This window comes from Xylocopa sonorina, chromosome 5, assembly GCF_050948175.1.
Source record: "Xylocopa sonorina isolate GNS202 chromosome 5, iyXylSono1_principal, whole genome shotgun sequence".
Taxonomy (NCBI): Eukaryota; Metazoa; Arthropoda; class Insecta; order Hymenoptera; family Apidae; genus Xylocopa; species Xylocopa sonorina.
The window spans coordinates 11,873,468-11,897,587 of record NC_135197.1 but is presented as its reverse complement, the minus strand read 5'-3'; the positions used below and the strand labels follow the sequence as shown (position 1 = coordinate 11,897,587).

Sequence of the window (24,120 nt, the reverse complement as noted above, 5' to 3'; positions counted from 1 at the left end):
AGCTGGAGCTGTATTTAGAAAAAAAAAGTCTCGCGAAAACAGGATCGTCGATGTCTCTATCTTGGCTTCTGGTGATACTTGGGCGAAATTTTGATCCGACTTTGGATAAAGCATCGAGGAATTCTGTCGAGCTCGTAAGGGTCGCGTTAGTTGGATCTCGAGCGCTTCCACGGTGCCCTGAAACGCGTAACTCTCGTTTTGTTCGCAGTTTTCCTCGCGATTGCATTTCCCGGGGCTCACCGCCGCCGCCGCTATCTCCACCAGACATCGTTCTCCTCCCCATAAAGATCCTCGTGCTTCTTCACATGCACTCGACTCTCGTTTCCCTCGGTCGGTGGCTGGCCTCGAGCATGCTCCCGCCGCCATTTCGCAGCTACCTCGATAACCAGCTAATGCCTCCGACAAACACGATCGCAACGTGTTCCCCACGATTCTCGCGGATATTCCGGGTACCTGGATACCTTGGCCCCGCCTAGCCGCGCTGAACGTCCACGTTTTGGGAGCGATCAATTTTTATTCGCTCGATTTTTCGGGAAGATGGTCGAGCTCAAACGTGTTCAATGGAACGCTTTTCTGGGGAGGGGGCTGAAACGGAATTGCTTCGAAAATGAACGATGTCAAATGCAAATGAAAACGTCAAGATCTGGTACGGTGCACAAAGTTCTATATTTCATATTTCGTTCCCACGAGCAAGCGTAGGGCTAGCACATCCCATTAGCCGTAGAGAATGGCCCAATCCGCGGCTCTTTTCATACCCATCGTACGAACCATCGCGCGTTTCGTCGCGTAACGAAAAAAAAAAGAACATCCGCGGGAAAAAGACAGGGCAAAAAAAAAATAGCGATCGCTGATGCGGTTCTCTTTGTTCGCAAACAGATTTCGTGGACCCGTGGCTCCATTCAGACAGCCGCGGTTTTTATTTGAGAATTTTACAAACGGCTGTACATCACCGCGCGGTTTCTCGCTCGCGTTGCAGATATAATTGTTTCCCGGCTCGCGGCTCAACCGGCGCGAACGTTTCTCTGCTCTTATCCGCGCTAAAATTGAAACAGCACCTGACGTCTCTAAGACTCGAGTGTCGAACGTGAGCTACCAAAAAAAAAAGGAAGCTGTCGATTCCCAAATCTCGCGCGAAACAAATATACATTCCAGACTAATTCCACGCCTACGAGGTAATCGTAAGAGGCGGACGAGAACGTTAATCACGAGGGAGATGAAACGCGTTCGAACCCTCCGCCCCAGAAAAAGTTTCACCCGTTCACCTTTGCGCAATCTTGAGTCACGTCCCCGGCGAAAATCCGTGGCTGACTGCGGTCGGAGTCCGCTCGAATTTCCACCGTTCGACGGGGGTGGCGGCGTTAACAAGATACACTGCGCGCCGTCTGTCCGTGTATATCCGCCCCCCGGGTAGCTGGCTCCGTTTAATCTCAATTTCCGGGGCTCGGTGTTCCAAGGCGCGCCGGCTGACGAGCAGTAAATAGCTGACTCGCCGGCGTACCAGCGAGCAGATGCATCCTCGTTGTCAGTCTGTTTCACCCTCGTCCCACCCTCGTCCCACCCGCGGCTCTTCTTCTTTCGCGCTGGGTGGTGCGCCGCGGATAAGACGGGAAGAAAGGATCGGTCGACGAGGTCGGATAAGGAGGCGCGCAGGTGAGCCGTGTTGGTTAAGCGGACCACGTTTCCGCTCTATTTTCCGCCGGCACCATCCTCGAGACGACTTTCTCTCAGCTCGAGGCTGCGCTCCCTGAATCTTCTTCCAACGGTGGATATATTCCAGCTTCTAAACTACCCGCGCAACGCTCTTTGTATTTTCTTATTAATCTGCCACGTTGTTGCGTGTACGCGCGCATCCACGTTCCCTTCTCATCTGGGTTTGACGATGGAAGAAGCAGTTTCGTAGCATCGTAGCTTTCGCTTTTTCGATCGGACACGGTGGAGCCGGTATCGTTGCACGGGGTGTTCAATCAGCTGGAATTCAGAGTGCGCGCAGAAGCTGGTTGGTTCCACTGCAATTTATGTGGGTAATAAGCGGATCGATCGAACGTCGAGAAGTTGTTGGACGAAGTTCTTTCGCTCAAAGGCGACACAGTTTGGGATACTTTAAACGATTTCCGATCGACGCAGTCGACTGACCAGAGTACACAGTTGTTAATCCTCGAGCGTCCCCGGGGACAGGAGTCTGCTTATAAACTCGTTGCCGTCGTGGAGGTAATCAGGGAGACTTAGCGAGCGACTAATGCGCATTAGCTGAAAGCCTGCCGCCGTGTTTGTCCCAAAGCAGTTAAAGTAATTAACTTGCTCGAGATTTTTATTAGAAATTTCTTCGAAGCTTCCCCACCTGTCGTTCCATCGATTCGATGCGCGATCCTGTCTCGATGGCAAATATCAAAAAGCGCGATATAACGATCGAAACGTTGATAGAGAGTTCGTACAGAGCGCAGCTCGTAAAGTACGGAAAGAAAAACAGAGGGGATTCAAAGTTCCTTTCGCAGAGGACGCTCTCGCGCGACAATCGCGTCGATCAACAATACGCTGACGGGAAATTTGCGGAGCAAACACGCGTAGCCTTCGAGCGGATCGCGAGATACACGCGTACACGCGTCGACCTGGCGTATTTTCCCACGAAATCGGGACGAAAACGATCTCTGATGTACGAGCGAACCTACGCGCAGATTAAATCGTTGGACGTCGCAACCAGCGCGCGTCAAATTGATACGTTTCGTCGTTTGTCCCTCCTCGAACGGCGAACGAATTTCCCGGGCGTCGATCTCCCGTCCCGAGCGCAGCCAGCCACGTTCCTCCTGGAATCTCCTCTAAGCTGACGCGGCTCAAAAATAAACGACACCAGCGCCCGCGCCGCGGCTGCGTTCGCCGCGAAATTGAATCGCTTATCATCCCCCCTCCGATCACCGTTCAATCGAGGAATCCCCTGGCCCCGGCCGCTTTTTCACCGGCATAATGTTGATATTAAATTTCCAAGTTATTCGATATGGATCATCAATCATCGTGATGGCGAACGGGAAACAAGATTCGAACGGGAAAAGGAGAAAAACCTGTTACCTGTTGCGCGATAGGGTTACCCGGCTAACCCGAGGATGGATATTTCCTGCTGGAAAATCGCTTCGAATTAAACGTTACAGACTTTCGTTTACTTATCGACAGGTCCCCTCGTGGCGCGTCGTAAAAAGGATTGAGAACGCTTCAAGGTACGATCGAAGGACAAATTTTTTACGATAAATGAGGAAGGTGTGGAGATACCATCGCGATATTAATTTTTGGTGAGGCTAGATGTAGGTACGAACAATGTTCCGTGGACTCACCAGGGGTTGGTATAAGAAGCAGTACCCCCTTGGTTCGTTCATTAGTGGGAATAATCGCCCCGATTATCCCCTTACGTACGACCGTATTTAACCCTTCCAGCAATGTGCCGCGCGATTACACCCCAGAAATTGGTTACGCCAAGCACGCCAGGGATTATCAGGAATTTTTTTACCGCTGTCTGTCACGCTATGACGCGCAAGAAGCGGAGAATACACCTGTTGCACGCGGCCATCGATAGACCTATCGAGGGGTTTTTTTTTAGAAGACTCGAGGACTCCGGTGGATCGAGAACAATCCGTAACGATCGAAATTTCTCTGGTTTCGCTAAACGAGCGTGTTCGCTCGGACGAATTAAGCGGAACGAATCGACGATCGTTCGACCTGTTCGCCTCTTTAACCCTCGAACGAGAAGAGTCGAAGGGGGAGGACCAGAGGGCTAAGGGTGCCGCGACGAGCGTCACCCTTGCATTTTTCCCCTTAACTATGCTCGCGTCATTTGTTCGCGCGAAAATGGTACCCAGTACCGCTCGAAACGGCAAAAACGGCGACGCAAATGCTTCCTGTTATCCCGGTTGCAACGTCCCGCGTTACAAGTCAGCTTTCTATGCAATTATGTTGAACAGCGTAGGGAGGGTGAAAAAAAGAGAGGACGAAGCGTCGCGCGGTCTTGCCCTCCGTCTTCGTTTCTCGCGCGACAAAACGTGTCGCTGGCAAGCGGGGAAGTTCGTTTCGCGAAACGGGTCGCGCGCGGAAAAACAGCTGTCGCGAACGAGGAGAGAACGAGAAGAGCGCGAAAGAGTGCCGCGACAATTATGCTCGGAACTGGTTCATTTTTGCGCGCGCCTGAGAGTGGCCAATAACTGTAAGCGACGCAGCACCCTCGCAGACGGAATGTTGATCTCGTTTTTCCATTGACGATGGTTTTTCAGCGCGACGATGCAAACAGAAATTAAGGGAACGAATTATCCTTTCCAACGAGGTAATCGACGAGAGGTAAACGGACCGTGGGATTCTTTTTACTTCGAAACGCTTCGACGCAAGATTTGATTGCGGAAGTTTCTCACCTTGAACCAGCGAAGTTGAGACTTTCGATATCGAGACTTTTCTCCATCGGACGAGTTCCGTCTTTCAGACGGCTCGCGAAGTCTGACAGCATCCTTACCGAGTAACAGCATCGGACCCCCATCGCTTACCACTGTTTTTCATTACACTTGGAAACGTCTGAAGCCTCGCATATTTCCGCGTCTCATGCAAAGTGGATCGTTCTACGAGGTGCCTCGCGGCGGGGCAACATATTTCAGCTAAATAGGGCAGAATGGGTGCTTTGACGCTCGTTCCCCGTAAAACCCATCGTTGGTAGCTGGGACGCGATGTAGACGAAAGAAAACCGCGAATAAAGCGGCTCGTCGCGCGGTAACCGCGGCGGGTAGGTAGCGGTTTCGCGGGCGCGAGTCAGCCGCGCCGCGGTTATTCGTCTTGCGGCGGGGTCGATTCGTCTTGGGCCGGAAAACACGGACGGAGAACGTTTCCGGGGCTCGTCCCCGCGGCGCAGCGCCGCGGCAGAGCTTAACACGGTGTAAGCCGCGCGCGGCACGCGGATATATCGCGGTATCCGCGGCTCGTCCCTATCCGTGCCCATAAAGAATGTAAGCTTCCAACGGAGACTCGACGGCGTATTCCTCCCCTTGGCGCAATAACGGTAACTCTCGGGATCCGAAATTTTCATGCATACGATATAAAGTATAAACGACGACTTCATCATCCCCGTCGTGCCTGCATTTTCTTTTCCACCTTGGTACGCGTCGCGTTTCCCACCGCGTTTCGCTCTCGATCTCTTTGCCAGCGTCGCGAGCGCGGATGAAGGCCAGAGTAGATCTTGATCGCTCGGTTCTTTCGAAATCTCGACCGCCACGATTGGCTCTCCATTGAGACTCGCCAACGGAATGGAAATATCTAAGGAAAATCGCGAGGGAGAATGAGGATGTGGAAAAGGCGGTCTGTTTCCACGATTCTTGAAACAACGGACCTTGGATCGATCAAAGGGCGGCTCGTCAAAGGAACCGCGAGAGTATCGACAGGTCGATTTCTCGCGGCGCGGACTAACGGCGGTGGACGTTGCGTCTCGCGCGAAATCGTTCCGCGATGCCTCGCCCGTGAAACTCCAGGCTCCCTTTTGTTGTTTCGAAAAATTTCTCCTTTGAGGAGGTGACGCGCCGCGCGGAGGAAACGTTGTTTTCCGACAGGGGAAATTGAACGTTCGCGATGGTGTTTCGCCGGCGGTGAATGCGCGCTCGAGCACGTACCGTTCGTTCCTTTTCGAGGTACTCTCAGACAGGCACTGTTTGCGCCTTGGAAACTGGATTTGTTTCGCCGAGTTGCAACCGCTTCGTAAACGGAATTATTTAATTGACAGGACGAAATGGCGGTGTAAAAATTCCCCGGGAATAACTCGGTCGATTTGTCGGTCTACTTTATAGTACACCCGACTGGTTGGTACCTTTAAAGGTACCAACCAGCGCGTGGCTGCACGCTCGAGTCGATTCCGCCAGCAAATCTCTGTTTATGATAACGACAACGATTTTGGCTTCTAACCTCGCATGCGGTATCTTCAAGGAAGGAATTCATGAATTCCCAAACAATCGCCAGCATTTTTCTAGCCCGGACGTTTCTATGCTTTCCTTGGAGATTATAAAAGAGATCCGGGAAAATGGTAGATTCGAGCCACCACCGTGGCATTCGCTATACGAAATAGCTTTAAATATACCTCTCGAAAACAGCACGAATCTCGTGAAAGGGGAATAGAAGAATAATTTGTTAAGAAACAAAGATTAATTCGGTTGGGATCCGACGCGATGGTAAAAAGCAGAGCAGCAGGGACAGACGAAGGTTGCCGCGTGACGGTTTAATAGCTGGGGGCAGCGGGCAGCCCGGTTTCAGGAACCGGTTCCAAGAGGGACTTTGACCGCCGAACAGGTTCGCGCGGCCCAAGGCGTTCCTCGATAAATTTGATGAAAAAGTTTCGCTCGACGGCGGGACGGCCCGCGGCGAAGCGAGGCGCGTCGCGACGCCGCCCCCGGCGAGAAAACGATACCTTTCCCGAGTTCCGTGTCACGGGGCTTGATAACGACGTTTCGAGCCGTGAAAAGCTTAAACGTCGTTCCCTTCGCACTTCGCCTCGCCTTCGGTCTGGGACCCCGTTTTTTCTCTGAAATTCACTTCTTTATCGCCGCAGAAAAATCGTGGAATGAATTTAGCAGCGTATCGAGGGAATTCCAGCGGGCCGTCGTAGTTGGAACGCGCGCGAATCGATTTCGAACGATGCAGGCGACTAACGCGCGAATGATACACGGTTTTATCGTCCTAATTACCGTCGAGCAAATATTTTTTCCGTCCGCGCGGACGTCTGTAAAGTTTGCCGATCGGTGGAGATGACCGGAGACGGGCGTATAATGCATAATAAAGCCGAAAATCAGAGGCAGCAGCGCATTAATTAAAAGGGGAATTAATTAAAGTTTCGCGGCATTCCGGTAGAGGAGTTTACGTGTCGCTGGCAGAGTCGATCAGCTCCGCGGCCCGGTGGTCCCCGATAAATAAACAATTTTCGGCCAGGTAATGGACGGGGCAGCCGTGTTATTGCTCGGAATCCCATTAGCGTACGGCAAAAAGGAAACCGAGATAACGCTAACAAACTTCGCTGATCGCCGTGCAATCGGAATTTCAATATTTCGAGGATCGATTATCGGCGGGGCAGGCCGCGCTCTCGCCTGCTTTTGTCCGCCGACCTACAATCGACGCCGGGGGGAAGGGCAACGCAACACTGTTCGATTCTGAATTATGGGGAATTACACAGGGTCACGCCCAACCGTTCATGAAATATTAACGATCCGATTCACCGTCCGACGCTACACCGTGTTCTTCGCCTCGCCCGCTCCTCCCTGTTTTCCAAACGATACGATACCACTGCTGGCGTTTTAATCTCGTCTGCCACGCGTCCGGTAACGCTCGACAATATTCGCGCTCGCTATTTTTTTTTCTACAGAAATTTCGCGCCGCGATACGAACTTTAATTGCAAGGTGAGGGGAGAACCGGAAGACTTTTCGCGTCTAATATTTCGATGGAGTCACGGCGTCCGCCTTATACCAACGCAATATCTCGCCCCGATCTTTAACCAGGTTTCCCCTAAAACGCGGCAACTTCACGGAAACAAAGCGGCGCTGACAAAATATTGCTTTAATATACTCTTTGATTCCCGCCGCCTCTTCCTGCAGCCCGCAGTCTCTACCTTTCATTAGCCGCCATCTTTCTCGTGCCTCCAACCCCGGCCGGGGTCCCTCTCGGTCGGTCGCTTCCGCTTTTTCGCCCGCGTCCCCCGCGGCTTTCCAGTTGCGGGTTTTTCGAGTCAGCTCTCCTTCCATGCCTTCCTTTCGCTCTCTGTCCCCGTTCAGTCGTCTCCAGGCCCACCCTATACCGCCCCTCGGTTGTTCGCGCGCGTTACGCTTCTGTCCGTTCTCCAGCGTGCGCTTAATGCAGTGAATTGCCAGCCAGCCAGCGCTATGCTAATGTCTTTACTTACGAACCGGGTCCCAGGGCGCGGAAAGTTCTCGAGACGGTCCTGTTTACGGGGTTGAAAGGGGGCGGAAACGCCTCGTTTACGTGACTCCGGCTACGTTGCGGATGTAACGGCCGATACGACTCTGCGAGTGTCGCGAGACTGTGGATGCCGCGCCTTCGTTCCTCGGGATAATCGAAGAAACGGGATCGACCGGAGAGTTTTGTTCGTTTAACTCTAGCGAGCGAAGTTTCAACCCTCTTCGTTCGCGTGGAATGAAATTTTTAACCCCAGGACGCTACTTCCGGTCACCTTGACGTTTCAGTAATTGATGGTATTTCTGTACGAGTGGAAAGGGCTGTTAATCGTTCGTGCTGGCAGCGCTTGAAAATTGTATCCGTTTGTGCGTGGAAATGACGAAATTTGCCGTGATAATAAAAAGAGAAGCGATCGCGTTGCAACGGGATAGGGCTCGAAACGCGAAGGGGGAGGATTAGAAGAAGGATTCGCGCGAGTTTCATCGCCGGCAGGTAGCGGCCATAATGCGCGTGCATATTTGCGCAGCGCGTGCAATATATAACGCAACGGAGCGATATTAAGCGGCTCACTCCCGTTGGAGGCCCCTCTTTTCGCATCAAACGGGAATTATGTTACACCAATGAGGGCGTAACGATGGGCAAACGAGGCTGTTTGCGGAGCCAGCCAGCGGAGAAAATCGGCAAACGTTTCACCGAAAAATCGAGGATACAAAACCGTCGACCGACCCTCGATGGATCCACCATCCGCGAGTGTTTCTGAAACGACTCCGCGCTATTCCAACCCACTACCTTTTCCTATGAACGGACGGTGTTCTAAATTTTGCTGATGATTCCTGAGCGATGCATACGTTCACGATGGTTCGAATCGTTCAAAGGGTTGAACCGCTTCCACGAGCCTCGAGACACTCGAAAAACGCGGCACAGAGTAATTTCGTTCAGCTTCAGACGAGTTTGAAACCTTCGTCGTGGAGGATCGCGGTAACCCTTCGTCCAACGAGGCGCGGCAGGCAGAGAAATACGCTCGGCTGCGTTTCCAGCGCGAGGCTGCCGAAAAAACGGTCGACACCAGCCCGCGGTGAAGACGAGCCTCGATGTTCTTGGACGCGAGGGCGCGTTCAACTTTTGCCAGAAGGGTACGAAGAAGCTCGAGTGGGTTTCGTGTCCGTTCGTCGCACGAGGAGTGCACTCTGGGAGCAGTCGCGGCGTGAAACGAGCGTCGGGACGCTCGCGCGACTCCGTCGTCGTCGCTTTGGATCCCGTTCGTTTATCCCCGACAACGCCGTGGTAAAACGTTCTTCCCCGCTTCGAGATCCCCTCCACGAGCCCTCTGTTACTTAGCGCCGCGAAGTGGCGATCAAGACCAGCGACGTTTCCGGCCGATTTTTACGGCTTCCGCTTTCTCGATATGCCTCGCGAGCTTCCCTGCCCGAGATCGTCGAGCGGATAGACGTGGAAAAGCCGTATTCCTATCGACTGGAAGCTTCCTTTCGTCGCATTCGAGTTTAGGCAATCGAGTTCCATCGAACGGAAGCAACAACGTTCCGTACCGGGGAACGATGCTCCTTGCGGTTCGTTTTCGAAACCCTACGCCTTTGATCTATCTGCTCCTCTGTGTTTCCTCTCTGGTTCCTTTTGGTAACGTCGATTCGAATGGCTGCAACGCTATATGGTATTTTTAAAGGATTGCACTCGGTTACTGCTGCTTGGGAATTCAGAGGGTTAGACGTAAGAAGAAGAACGCGTCGTTTTTTTTTTAAGGGAAGACGCCTTCGAAGTTGCCAGCTATCGGTCTTACCGAAATCTGTCATCCGTGTTCACGCTGTCCAAACGGTGCATTAAGTCACGTGTACACGAGTGATAAATGAGCCGCGGTGAACGACACGGCTATTAGTCTTCGTTGTCGCGAATTATGGTGGACAAAATTCTGCAGAAGTAGTAGGCAGGCGTACGCGTTGTCTACCGGAACGGGTGGTCCCCGAAGTGCGCCGGAAATATCCACGGAACGTCTCCGTCATCGAGTCGAAGGGTACATTTTTTTCCCCGCCAACTTCATCTCCATAGGAAGAGGAGAGAAAGAAACAAGAGGAAGAGTGAGAGAGAGAGAGGGCGAGTCGTCCTTTTTTCCCCTCTAAATTCGCGTAGACAGAAATGGATCCGCAGGAATGGAGAAAAATGTCCGGCTCGAATGAACTCCGGAGACCGAATCCACGTCGCGGATAATAAAATCTCGTTTCTCAGGGACGTAATTTGCGAGTCATATTTTCCCCGTGCGTGGAACACGAAAGGGCCCCGTGGTCCCCGGTTTCATTTGGATTCCTTCCATCCACGGAGGGAAAAAGTGGGCGCGAACTCTGCCCATAAATATAAAAGGGACGTCCGACGTACGACGTGGGAGGAAACACGGTAAATAGGCCGTGCGAGGGGGGCGACGTTCGGGGTTGTGAAAGAAACAAGATCGAGGAACCGCTTCGTTCGCTGGTAATTTCCACGCGAGGAATAAAAGGGTCAACGAAGGGTGCCGGGTCTCCTGAGCCACCAGGATCTACGTTGCCCTTCGCACACGTAATACACGGGGCTGAAGCGACCCCTGTACAAATGCCACGGTTAGCCCCGGACGTATACACACGGCGTTGCGGCAAGAAAAGGGGCGGGGGTGATAAATGAATGCGTGGGCAATACGTGAGAAAGAACGCTAGATCCTGCTCTCGTTCTTTCCCTGGCTGAAAGACTAAAGACACCTTTGGGGGTCCGTCGACCGGGTGAGGCGACGAAGAAACGAGCACCGCGAAGGGGGACCGTTATGTACAAGGGTAGATCGTGTGTACGAGTAAGTAACGCGCGCATACTAAACAGCGTCTAAATTATGCATTGCGATGAAAAATTGGGCTGCGCAACAAAAAGTGTATCGTCTAATGTGCTGCTTGAAAACGAGCAACTTAATTTACATGTTACTCGAGGTGCGTTAGGGTAGCCGGGGCGGTCCACTTTGTATCTCGACGCTAATTATAAGTGTACAGGGGTGGCGTGGGTCCAGGTCGAATCACGCGTGCCTATACACCGCAGCTACGCGAGGAATTCGAGACATCGCATGCCTCGTCGTGCTTACACTCTCGGCTCGGCTACCTCGCTGTCGAGGAACGGAATAATATTTTCGCGAGACCCCCGTGACGAACTCTCGGCTGCTGTCTTCTCTAATTCTCGCGTTGAATAATGGACGGCAAACGGGTCGTCCGAAAATTATTCGCGCGTCTAACTGTCAAGGCAGGTCCGCCGGATGAATTCTCAGCGCATCGCGACGAGTCACCGGAAAATTCCGCTGACTCAGCCGCCGCCGATAGCGTCTGCGGCCATTAAAACAACAGCACGTTAGAAGTAACTTTAGACGTCGCAAATTGCACGTGCCACAAGTGCCTGAGCACTTTGGAGAGATCCCCAGGCCACCCCCGTCGGCGCGCGCGCTGCCACCCACGGCCCCGTTTCTCGGTCTCGCGCCAACCCCCTGCCACTTGTCTCTCTATCTATCCGCCGCCGATATATAGCCGATAACTCGATAACCTTCTTATTCCCTTCGACCCCGTTTCCCCAGCCCCGTCGACTTATAACGTTATAACTGGCCTCGTCTTCTACCCTCTTAAAGCTGACGGCTTTGGGGATGCGCGGCCATGCCATCTTCGTCGAGGAGTAAACGAAAAAAAAAAAAAAAAATCAAAAAGAAAGAAGGAAAAGAAGTAAAAAATCCGTGGACTTGCTGGATTTCCATTAGCGTTCGCAGGTTTGATTTTCAGTTCCTTCGCGCGAGTTACGTTTGGCATGCATACGGCACAGTGGTATAGCAGGCGTTGCAGTAAATATAAATTGCAACCGGAGGGTATGCGACGTAAATTTCCCGGGTACGTGGCTCGTAAATCAGGTCGGCTTATGTCTCGATACGATCACCGGTATAAGCTCATCGCGCGATCTCTCCCTTCTCGACGTGTTCGGGAGGGAGAAGAATCACCTTTCATCTCATTTTTCTCCACCGTGATAGCCGATGAACGTGTACCGTGATACTTGACAACGCTCGTCCAAATATTTCATTAAAAAAGCAGAGAGAGAGAGAGAGAGAGAGAGAGAGAGAGAGAAAGGAACGGCGGATCCGTCGAATCGATCGCGTATTATTCCACCGAGTGATTAATCGAATTTATGGAGAACGATACCCGCTGAATTAGAAAGGGCGGTGAGGGGGTCATCGAGACGAGGGGCGAAGCGGAATTCAGGAGCGTAACGCGAATAAAATAAAACGATGGAAAGTTCGCCACGTCAGTGCGGGGAGCTGTAAGTTTCCGTTAGGAGAAATGGCGGAGAGAGGAGGAAAAAGTTGGGCGAAAAAGCGAACCGGTGTCGGCTGATAAAAATGTTTGCCACCGGCGTTACGGCGCGCGAACGAAGTTTCCCTTATCGTTGATTAAATTAGCGATAAGGAAGTTCGAGCGCCGTTTTAATGGATCACAGAAACGGTCCGCGAGATAAGAGCGGACGTTACGAAAATCGATGACTCGACTAATCCACTTTTTCCAACGGCCCCGGCGTCGTTCCTTTTGACGCCTGGAATTGGAACGTTGAACGAATCGACGAATAAAGTCCCGTCGATTACGACACGTCCTCGCGAACGCGTGTGGACGATGGTTAAATCGAAGGAAAATAGAATTCGAGCGCCTTCGGTTCTTCTCGCGCAGCGCGACGTGAAATACGTCGCGGGGGTGGAAGGCGGATAACGCGATGTTAAGCAACGCTTAAAAACGGGCGATGGTCGTCAGAGACGAGCGACGTATCGTGGATACATAGAATGTTTATACGACGTCGAGTCTCGATTCGGATTCCCTGAAATTGGCAAATTTTCGCGCGGCAAGTAGACGGATCGGGGACGATGATAACAAATCCGCGCCAGGCGTCATCGAGAAATTTCACGCCTGCACCAGGCGTCGACACCTGTCGATATCGAGACGTTACATTAAAATTCACCGGCATGCATCCGGATTAACCGAGATTCTTCGCGGCGCGGCGTAACTTCCAGTGGCTTCGAAAAAGTGCCGCGAAATCGCATCAACCCACACGGCGGCCAATTTGCTGGTTTTTTTTTACCCCCGCCATGAATAATTCCATCGCGAGTCTTCGATCGTCGCTGTGAAACTGAATGAAGAATAACGCGTGTGGAATATAAATATTGGAACGGGTCTGCGCGTAGCGGAGGAAAGTATTAGAATCCTTTTAAAACAGCTTCGAGTACCTTGACGCGCAAGAAAATAAAGTAGTACATTGGTAGTGACGTACGCAGCAGAGAACGAGGCTGAAAAGATTAACAATCCGGGGACGAAAGTTGGATTAAGATACGTTCAAGCTGGAAGTAAGAAGAAGAAGAAGAAGTTGTTACTCTACTACAAGAAGATACGGAACGTGCTCGTTCGCCGGCTCTGTGTACAAAGTAATACGAAACTGAAGAGAAAATATGACTCTCTGTCAAAGGAGCGTATAAAGCGCTGAACCAATATTTGGTATCAAACAAAAGAGCGGGATAGGTAGAACAGGGGCCATCGATTAATAGCTCGTTAACAGGTAGAAAGTGGTCGAACAAATCAAAGGGCAATAATCGCGGCAATAAACACACAGCGCGGTGGCTCGATCATGGAACGCTCGCCCCTCGTATCGACGCCTGTCGATATCCCCAACCGGGCATTAAAATTCACGGTGGCGTTTTTCCGATCCACCGTGAACTTTCGAGACTTCCGTCGCTTCTCTCTGTCTCACCTGGCTGGATTCGCGTCGTTCTCGCGTTGTCGTCGTGGCCGTCGGCATGGCGGTCCCGTCGCTCGTCCGCCTGCGAGCTCGTTGTTTTGCATTCGCGAACGACGCCTACCCCCCTCTGACGTGCGCCATGAAAAATACATAATTCCGCCGGAAGCAGAATGCCAATAATATAGCTGTGTATGTGCGTTCTGGACCAGTGGTCGAAGATATTTCAAAGCGCGCACGGGGCCATGGACACCCGCCACGGGCCATTTTATTCAGCGATATAATGCTTGACTCCTCGTCCTTCTTACAGGCTGACATATTGGTCGCGATAGCGAGTAATCCGTTACGTCAGTCCGTATCCACGATAAGAACGCCACGTGGCCTCCTCTTTCCCTTTATTCCCTTCTCCTCCTACCACTTTACTTTCTCCAGTCGCCATTTTCTTCCCTGTTTACTTGTCTCTTTATACTCTTCCACCTTTTCCATCCGTCTTTCCCGTTGCGCTTCTCCTCCCCCTGTCCCCTTCCATCTCTCCTATTTCGTCCTTTTTTTATTCTCTTTTTTTTTGTTTAACTCTGCCTGAACTCGATACCTTTCTCATTTCGTCTCTTTGTGCTCTCCGTTTCGTCTATTTGTCCCGTTTCTTTGTTCCTTTCCAGCGTCTCTTTCCACGTATGTGTCTCTTCGCTCTCTCTCTCTCTCTCTTCCACCCGCCGTCCCCTGTTCGCCTTCTTTCCAACGATCTACCATGAGCCACGATGGAACGACCAATATATTTCCAGACGCGAAACTTCCAGCTAGATTCGCTTTGGCGGTGGGAATGAAGTGGCGCCGCGCGCGGGCGAACGTGATGCAGATCGGCGATAAATCAGACAGGAGATGTAAATAAAAATCTTACAGAGGAATGGGAGGGCTCTTTGTGCGAATGGGTGCCACGCTGTCATTCGGAGCGGTATCCAATTTGAAATTTTTCATCGGCCGATAACCGATACGCGGCTCGATTTGTAATTTCGGCGGCGACCAAGGAGCCCGGGGACCGCCGTATCCGGAGCATACGATGGATCCAACGGTCCAACGTTATTTACCCCGATGTATTTTCCCGTCCACCCGCTATACACGAAATCTCGGGATTATTTATAACTCTATTTGCTTCGTTCGATTGAACGCGAGATAAATAGCGGAGATGCGATAAATTACGTTTTGCGACTTCCCTGGCAGTTAATTCGTTTCCACAGGAAGCTTGTTTGATTCGAGGCTCTTTGCGAGAATCTAGGAGTATCGATTTGAATACGGATTGTCCGAATTTATTCGCGTGATTCCTGCTTCTCAAACGCGATATACGACCCGTTTGATTGGCGGATAATTAACATACGCGGAATGGCGCGCGCAAAATATCTGAAAACCAAGTCTGCAAAACCAACGGGCGCACCCTCGCATTAAGGGGCGGCGCGTTACGAGACACTTTGAATACCGAAATCCCGACGCCATCGGATTAAACATGAAAAATTGTACGCGAAACACCGAGCGCAAAGCCCCGCGAGGCAAAAAGAGCCGCGTCCCGGGGCGGAAATCGAGCGCGTTTCCTCTTTCACCCCACGGCTCAGCAGCGCGAAACGAAGAAGCGTGGAGCGCGCGCGCGCGCCTGATGCCGCATATAAACAGAAACGCGAGGGACTCGCTGTCAGGCTGACAGGTAATTCACGGCGGCAGAAGGCAGGGGCTCTTCTCCAGTTAACTTTGATTTCGTGACCCTTCGACGAGACTGCCGCGGGTTCGAGAGGGAACTCGCCGAGTGTCAGGCCCGTGACAAACCGGCTCGAGCCGCCCTCTATTCTTTTCCTCCCTTTCCAGTTTAATTTCGTGCCCGTTATTCGCGCGACGCGGAGGAACTCGAAGCATTTTTTCAATTGTAAAGCTGCTCTTTTTCTTTTTTAATAAAGGAGTTATGTATTCATTCCTCGACTGGAAACGAAATCAAATTTATTCTACCCTTAAGCATCTTCGTCTCGAACAGGAATTTAGTAGTTGCATACGCGATAGGCGGAACGTTCCCTTCGATACAGAGCGGAGAAGTGTATTTATTGGAAAACCAACGAGATCTTGGCCGTTGCTCGAACTAGCTCGGATCAGGGATAACGCGAAAGGAACACCCGCGGGATTCCGGATGAAAAGTTCCGCTCGAGATGCCTCTCCTCGCGCAGAGTTCACCTTCCACAAGTTTTACCCGGTACATCTAGCGTACGTCGAGTGATGCGTGGCGAGTATTTCGAAAACGTGCTGCCTCGAACGTCGGTCTAAATTCTAAGCGGCGGAACTTTGGCCAATGGCGGCGGAAACGCTCTCTAAGGGGCGCGTGTTCTTCGCCGCGGGATAGCGCGTAAGTCGAACGATTTGCGGCAGGGGATGGCGAGGAGGAACGAGTAATGCCCGGAATGCCACCCTGGCCGCGGGTTCCGTAATTCATCACCGCGGCTGGGCGAAATTTTAAACGGCGCACCGCGTCGAATAGAATTCCATTTTGACACCTAATTACCGCGATAATAAGCTTTGGAAATTAGGAACACCGGACGGTCGCGCGACCTACGGGGCATGATTAACGCGCGGCCAGATTTACGCGTAAGCCAATGACAAACTGTAATCTACGGGACGCGATTCGCGTATCCCGGGAAATTATAATTCCTCTCACTTTGTTCTGCTACCGACGGGTATACACCTCGGCTCCAACGAAATTATTTTCTCGCATGCATTATAACGCATATATTTTTCAATAACGCGTAGAGATTTATTTATTAAAACCTGTCCATTATAAACGAAATAGCAAAGAATTTACGACGCATGACGCGTGCATTACGACGATACAACCCTCGATGCATCGCGCAATTTCACCCCCGAAACGCGGCCTTGGTGTACGTGTGACGCGCAACCCTGCACGTTTCGCATATGCTGCATAACCGGAAGACGCGAGGGACGCGCCAACAGGCGAATTCACTCCATCGCGGATCTTTTTATCCCCGACTAGAGCACGGCACTTAGCCGGTTGCGAGTGCGGAAGACGGCAGAGAGTAACGAGGAAAATGCATTTCTGTTTCAGGAAGCGCGTACATCATAAGATGGAGCGCCCCGCAGCTGATGGTGGTGGCGGTCCAGTACATCCTCACGGGGCCCTACATGCCCCCGTACGTACCCCAGACGGCGAATTAAGCGATGGACCACGAGGAACGTGGCCCGTGTTACGTCCAGGGCGTTCTGTCGCGCCCTGTCTGTCTACCTTTTTGCATCTCGATCCGCTCTCACCTGGGGAGCCGCGTGCGAATATGCGACGAGCCATCAGAACGCGTTAACGATATGTTATTAAAAACGCAACGAGACGACTGAACGTTGGGGCTTACGCGTCCTTTTTTTTTTTATTCCACGTTCGCGTTTTGAGTGACTTTATTCTTGCTAGAGGGGGAGCGAGAAAGGTATTCAAAGATGCTTAAGATTAGTTGTCCGCCACGCGAGAAGATCGGACGATATGCTCGGCTAATGTTCGAGATTAGCGTGACGGTTCGCGGGACGCATTAACGGAAGCAGACGAAATTATTTGTCAACCGGTTGTATACCTTTAATTGGATTGTTAATCGCAATCGAATATTAATTAGGTTAATTGAATTATGTATCGACCGCCGGTGGATTACGGGCTTAATTAGCATCAGATATTTATTGTGAAGCGAATTATCTTTGGTGAATTATTTGTGGCTAGTAATGATGTATGAACGGTGGGAATGCACTGTTCCAAGAACCATATTACCGTTATGACATTGCACCACGATCCTGCGGCTAATCGACGTAATTAGAGGGGAAATTAATGGTGCTCGTCTATGTCTTTCCGATATTAATTCGAAGGGGGATACATCCTGGCAATGTACGTCGATCGGCGTGCAACTTCGCATTTCGTATCGTTCATAGGGGATGAATGGAACGTTAATAGCACTCACCATTTTGGTATCCCAGTCTCGATCAAAAGTAGCCCACGCGACCCAGCCTCTCGTCCTTCTTCCACTATCTATAAGAAAAAAAACGAAAAGAAAAAGTAAATGAGGCGATACAATCGAGATCTGGATTTTTGAATTCGAACGCGGATCTGGCGTGCGATAACGATGATAAACGCAACAGAGTAGATCGACGGGGAGAAGAATGGGCAGACGCGTCGGAGCAAGTGGTTCAGGTACACGAAGAGAGCATCTCTCGATGTTTTCATCGAGAGACAGATATCCAAGTTAACACCAGTGCGCGATAAATTCCGAAAACAATCAAACTCGTCGGGGCTGCTCGCACATTTTTCTCCGCGCGCCGCTCAAAATGATAAATCTGTCCTGCGAGACTACATGCTTGGAGTCAGCGAACAAAACGGACCGCTCTCTGGATTCTCCTCGACGCTCGAGCATTCTCCGTTCCGCTCTCGTAATATACAATATCGCGCGGAATTGCGCGGAACGCGCGATGCCTCGACACCGATCGGAGACGTATATATATATATACATGTACAATATATACGTATCCGTTCGTGTTATTCGACGAATCTAGCAAATTACGCGATCACAGGTGGAGAGACGAGGGCGAGGGGGAGAAGAAAAAAGGAGAAAAGCCGCGCGGAGGGGAAACGTATCGGGGGTTGCGAGTGGAATTGGTACGGCTGGTCCCCGAAGGCGCGCGATACACGCGCAGCTTACGTGGAAAAGTCAACGCTGAATGAAATCTCGTGGCTGGGGACTTTTCAAGCGCGAGCCAGGAAGTGGCATTCAAGTAGACAACCCTCCGGGGAGGGGGGCCGGAGAATTTGATTAATGCTTCGACACGTGAGAAATGGCGATCCGCCACCTCGCGTAATCACGGGAATCGCTGCTAGGAATGCGACGACGGTGTCCGCGATACTTTTAAAACGGTCATCTGCTGGCGGATCCAATTATCGAAACGATGCGTTCGGATCGTTGCTCGCCGATAAAAAAGTTCGTTCTCGTTTTCCGCGAGGTTCGCGAACCTCGAACCGGCGGCTCGTTCATTTTGCGCTCGCGCCGGGTTCAAACGCTGTTTTCCGTCTCTTTCGTTTTTTCCCTTTTTTCCGTTCCACGTCTCCTTTTTTTTTTCGCGATCCGCCCGTTTGACGTTAACGTCGCGAGAATATTAACGCGTAACATCGTTTCGAATTAATTTCTTCGCCGGATATCGATTGAAACGCGGGCTCCAATATTCTCTGAATGGCACTCGACGTTACGGACGGTGCCGTTTGATCCGAAAGACTGGTACCGGTCGCCAGCTTGATTTATTAACACACAGCACTGACGCGAAAGTATAGAGCCAGCCGCGTTACTAATTTAATGCCAGTTAAACGTACCGTCGAGGAGCACTCGTAGAATCAACTTTTAAATACCAGGCCTCGTTAAATTAATATCATTTACGGTTCCATCTGGGTCAGAGAGTTATATTTTTAATAATCAGAATTAAATCGTTTTCCGACCGAAACAGCGGCTGCAAAAGATACAAAAACGGTTGTTCGCAACTGCTGGTGAGAGGGTAAACGGAATGGGTAGATTGAAACGAGACCCGGGTCTGTTTTTAAACTCCAACTTCATAAAGCTGTCATTGCGAGAGCCTGATGAAACATTAACGTGCCCGCGGACGAAGATTCCCAGCGTGAACGCGTTAATCATCGCTGATCAGGCTGTAGTTGGGAAACTTTCCATTACCGATCGTGTAATCGGCCGCGGAACGTGTAATTGCGTTTCCGCGATACCCTGGGAACGGGCGAAACAAAGAGTCGACGCGAGCGGGAAGGCGGCTAAATTAAAATACGCTCGCAGCTCGAATTAATTACCGAAAGAAGACACAAAGACATCAAACGGCACGGGGAATCCAATTCCAGGGCGCGGACGAGCCATCGCGTCGGTTGCAACCCTCGCCCGGGCGGTCGGCCGTTAATCGAAAAGCAGTTCGGTTCGAAGGCTCGCAAGAATGGCCGCGAATTAAAATTCGAATTAACGTCCCGTAATCCTTCCGGAACGAAACGCAAACATTAATAACCGGTCGTATTTTATATCTGTAATTCAATTTCGCCGGGGGGCCTCGATAATTAAACGGCGCCGCTCGATGATTAAAATTACAACAATTTTAACGCGGCCGCGAGACCCTCTCGCTCGTACTCGCCCAGTTCTCGTCATCGACCACGGAGCCACGTTTCCAGACGTGTTTGCGCGCCCGTTCGCAGCCGCCTGTTGGCTCCCGGAATTCGTGTCGCGTCGTAAAAAATTACAACCCCCATCGAGCGGGGGACGCGGTTCAATTTCAGCCGGGGTCGAAACGAGGTTGGGAACGGTGGCCACGACGAGGGGCACGCCGATGGAATTAACGGTGTACGGCACTGGTCAACGGCATAATACCGCCGCGGTTCGAATAGGTGGAAACCATTTGTGTGTCTGGTCCGGATGACTCCGTTCGTCGGTCACGCGAGCGGCTCAGGGAAGCCGGTGTGAAAAGTTTCGATCGCGCGAAAAGGGCTTCGATAAAGTATCATTCGGACGGAAAGTCTTGCAGCTGGAAAGTTGGCTCGCTTCGAGATTGAAAAGTTCCTCTTTTATCGGTGAAACCGGCAGCCGGTGGTATCTTCCAGGAATACCGGATCCTCGAATAAAGATTCTTCGAAAACATCGATGTAAAAAACGAGGAGAGAGCAGAGGAGGGAGGGAGGATAAAGGAAGGAAAACGAGAGGAACGAGAGGGAAAGAATGGGGGGAAAAATCGAGGGGACTGGGAAACGTGACTGCTCTGTTTAATGTACGAGAACGAAAAGATAAAGCCCGACCGGGAACTCGTACGAGATACTCGAAGAGATCCCACGGCGGGTAACTGTCGCGGCTTGTTCGAGCACCGAGTAACGTTCAATGGGCCGCGATCTCTGTTCTCAGATTAGCATTTAAATGAAATCGCGAATTAGACCGCCGGTTTTAGATTTATCTTTCGCGGGGCGGGCGGCGTCGACGGGGCGCCGCGCGGAACTTCGACGCAGCCGAACGATAAACTAATTCAAATTCGACCCACGAACCGCAGCCGAACGGTTACATTATAATTCTCCCCGCAGCCCTCGCGTAATTGCCCGGGTTTCCAACGATTTAATCAAGATATCTCTATTTACATGCTTATTAGAATACATTCGAAAGTTCGACGTGCGCCAAGGTGAACCGGAACTCCTCCGAGCACCAGCTCGGACCTAACATTTTTCCGCTCGTTTCGAAGCGTGTCGACGAGGGTAAGAAACGTCCGATCGAAGGCGACACGCGGAGCACCGCGGCGCTTTTTCCGTTTCGACTCGCGCGCGAACACCCGCGCGTAACCGGGCGTGCAACGGAACCGGGGTGCGCGCGCCATTCAGATTCAGACCACGAAACAAGAGCGCACGGCCGAAATATCTCGCGCCAATATAATTGTACGCGTTTCAGAGGTATCATTCCGTAATCTATGTAGTCCTGGTCGGATGGGGGATTATGTTAAGCGATGCGTGAGCGGCCACAGTCCACGGCAAGCCAGGCGTAACAGAGATACTGCACGGTGACGTCGTTACACGCCACGGGTGTATTCCGGCGTCCGCGCCGCGTGCACGCGCGCCCATAGAATACACGCCTCCCTATTTAGATACACGCACGGATAGGGGTCGCGTAACGCCTGGTGCACGCGCGACATGAATTTTATTCACAGCTACGCCCGCCCCCCGTTCCATTCTACTTCGAGCCCGTTGCGCGAAATTAATACGTCGATCGCTCCCGAGTTTCCCTTATTTTCGACATCGAACGCTCGCGATTTACTTCCGCTCTACAGAGGATTAATCGATAGATTTCCGTTCACGAGATACTTGTTGGCTTATCAGCAGAAGGTTTTCTAAAATCACGTAGCATTTACCTTAAACTTGTTTTAGATTGGCACTAGTTTGCGTTGGTTCGGTAAGAATCATCCCCTCGAGAGGGCAAAAATCGAGGTTACGTAGATTACCCCTTAAGTGGGCGATGTTGAGTCACCCTGGATGTTTCAGATAACTTAAACTTAACCCAGATCTCGAGCATAGTTAAGCCACTCGGTTCTCGCGTTTTTGTCTCGATCCTGATCGGTATCGTCTCATCGTAGCCACGAGCACTGTGCGTTTCCCTGTTATTTAACCAGACGCAACGGCATCCGTTCGATGCACGAGCTCGACGAGATAACCGTTCGAGCGTGCATTCCACGACGTTAAAATAAACCAGAATCGCGTTTGCACACGATCGCCGAGGCGCGTTTATCCCTGCACGTCCGAACGCAGACGTCACGCGCGTTCACCGTGACACGCGTTGCGATTAATAAGCAGAAAATAGCGACAGTGCGAACAACAACGGTGCGAGAGACTGATGGCCGCTCGTGGATCATTCTCCCCGCTGCATTCGAGCGCGAAAAAAACAGGGAGGGGAGGCGTTTAACGTTGCATTCATTGTAATTCTCGTTTCGTAAAAATTAACGCAGCGGCGGGACGGTTTTATTCGACGTGGAAATTTGCCATTACGCCACCGATGAACTCGAATGACCGCTACATTTGCCACGGCCCGATTCACCCGCGGCCGCCGCGGCAGCTTTGCGCGGCGATTTCTTTTTTTTTTTTTCACTGTTCACTCTCGATGCAAAATTTATTATTATTTCAATAAAGCATCACGGCTCGAATTATGCCCACCTCGGTTCCGTGTTCGCAGCCTGTTTTTCCACTCGTCAAAGTCGAGGTCGAGCGACAAATTTATTCGGCCACTCGATCATTCGCATTTAAACGCGTCAAGTAGTATAGGTCGGACATGGCCAGGCATAAATCACGAGGTACGCGCTAGGCGAAATTTATCACGGGCCTTCAACCAGCAATTATATTCCGTTTTATAAATTTGCGCAGATGTTACGCCGTGTATATTTTCATCGGGGCGGCCGTTTTATACCGCCGCCCTCGTTAAAAACAAAAATATATTAATACAACGACAGGCGGCCGGGGTCGTTTGAATTTTAAAGCACAAACGTCCGCGTTAACTCGATTCCGAGCATACAATTAACTTATTCCTCTGTTCCGCGTTCGCAATAACGTCCTCGAACGATCGTTATCCTTTGGTATTTAGCATTCGTTCGGCATCCGCGAAATAAACGCGCGCCCCGGACGCTTTCAAAGGCAAGGGAATATATTCGAGACACCGGCAGCGGATCCATTTCTAGCGGGATACCGAGACAAAAGTGAAGAGATTCTGACCGAACGAACAGTGATCGAGGGTTTACGTTTCCCTAAAAATTTATCTCCCTCAGCTGTGACCTGTACAGGCGAAAGTTTCAAGTATTTACCACCCTTACCGCGGGAATACCAGGCAGAGATTTTTCTCTGCAGTATCCTCGGGAGTTGCAGAAACTTTTATGAGAAGAGGGCTAGTAAAATCTCGGCTAGCTGACGAAAATTGCCCGGCGTCTATCTTCGATCAAAAATATCGACGCGGGGAGCGAAAAGCTAAAAGCGGAAGAGCTGAGGTTAACTTTCGTAGAAAATCGACGCGAATCGATTCGTGACTGTTCACCGCGGCTAAAAAAAGATCCGATTCGATCCTCTCGCTCGTTTTCGCGAAAACAAGAGAGCTGAATTTTCCTGGGATTTGCCAGCTACCCGAAAGCCGGGGGTGAAACAAAAGGATCGATATAAATTGTTCGGCCAGCGTAAACGTATTTGCATGATTTCCGCGACTGTGTACGCGTAATCAGCATGATAATACTTCTGAGAAGCGTAACAGACCGGAATCCGACGTGGGGCTGTATATATAATATGAAGTCAAAGATTAGAGGCGGAATAATGGCGCGGGGCTGCCAGAATCGGATCCTGTTATACATAATCTGCGTGCTACGGTCCGCGTGCTTTTCTCGTCCAGTTTAAACGCGTCCCGTTCGCGGCGGAATTTACTGCCGCGAAACTGTTGTCCGCGAAACGCGTCCAATCTGTTGCTTCCTCCTTTGATTTCTTTCGCCGCCGTCCCGATGAAATTGGTTGGCCGCGTCTCTCTTTTTTGTTTTTTCGTTATTCGCACCTATGAACGTCGATTCGATTTCGATTCCGCGTGAAACTCAGTGCCGACGAAATGCGAATTAGAAAATTGCTCCGCGATATTCGTCGCTGTTGTCAGCAGATTTATGGGAGATCTAAACGCACGATATTTTCAGAGGGACGAAACGAGTCTCCGCTTTGATTCCATTCCTTCGGTTCGGGACAGAAAAATACGAGCTCGCGCAGACACTCGCGGTCTAATTAGAAAAAAAAACATCGGCGTGTTGGGGAATTTTTGAAAGAGCAATTGCGTCGCTCGCGAGCGTCGAGTCGCGTTTATTTTCAGGAAAAACGGTATGGCACGGGCATTTCCGGCGGAACCGCGGCCCGC

At 51.2% G+C, this 24,120-nt stretch overlaps 1 protein-coding gene across 2 annotated transcripts in view; it reads left to right on the top strand.

Moving 5' to 3' along the window:
• LOC143423932 (lachesin) overlaps positions 1-17,026 on the top strand; it is a 198,372-nt gene extending 181,346 nt beyond the window's left edge. For both annotated transcript variants that reach the window (XM_076895594.1, XM_076895595.1), the window contains one exon: positions 16,770-17,026. In XM_076895594.1, the coding sequence (XP_076751709.1) occupies positions 16,770-16,879 (110 nt within the window). In that variant the 3' untranslated portion in view covers positions 16,880-17,026. The remainder of the gene's footprint in view (positions 1-16,769) is intronic.
• Positions 17,027-24,120: the final 7,094 nt, after the last annotated feature.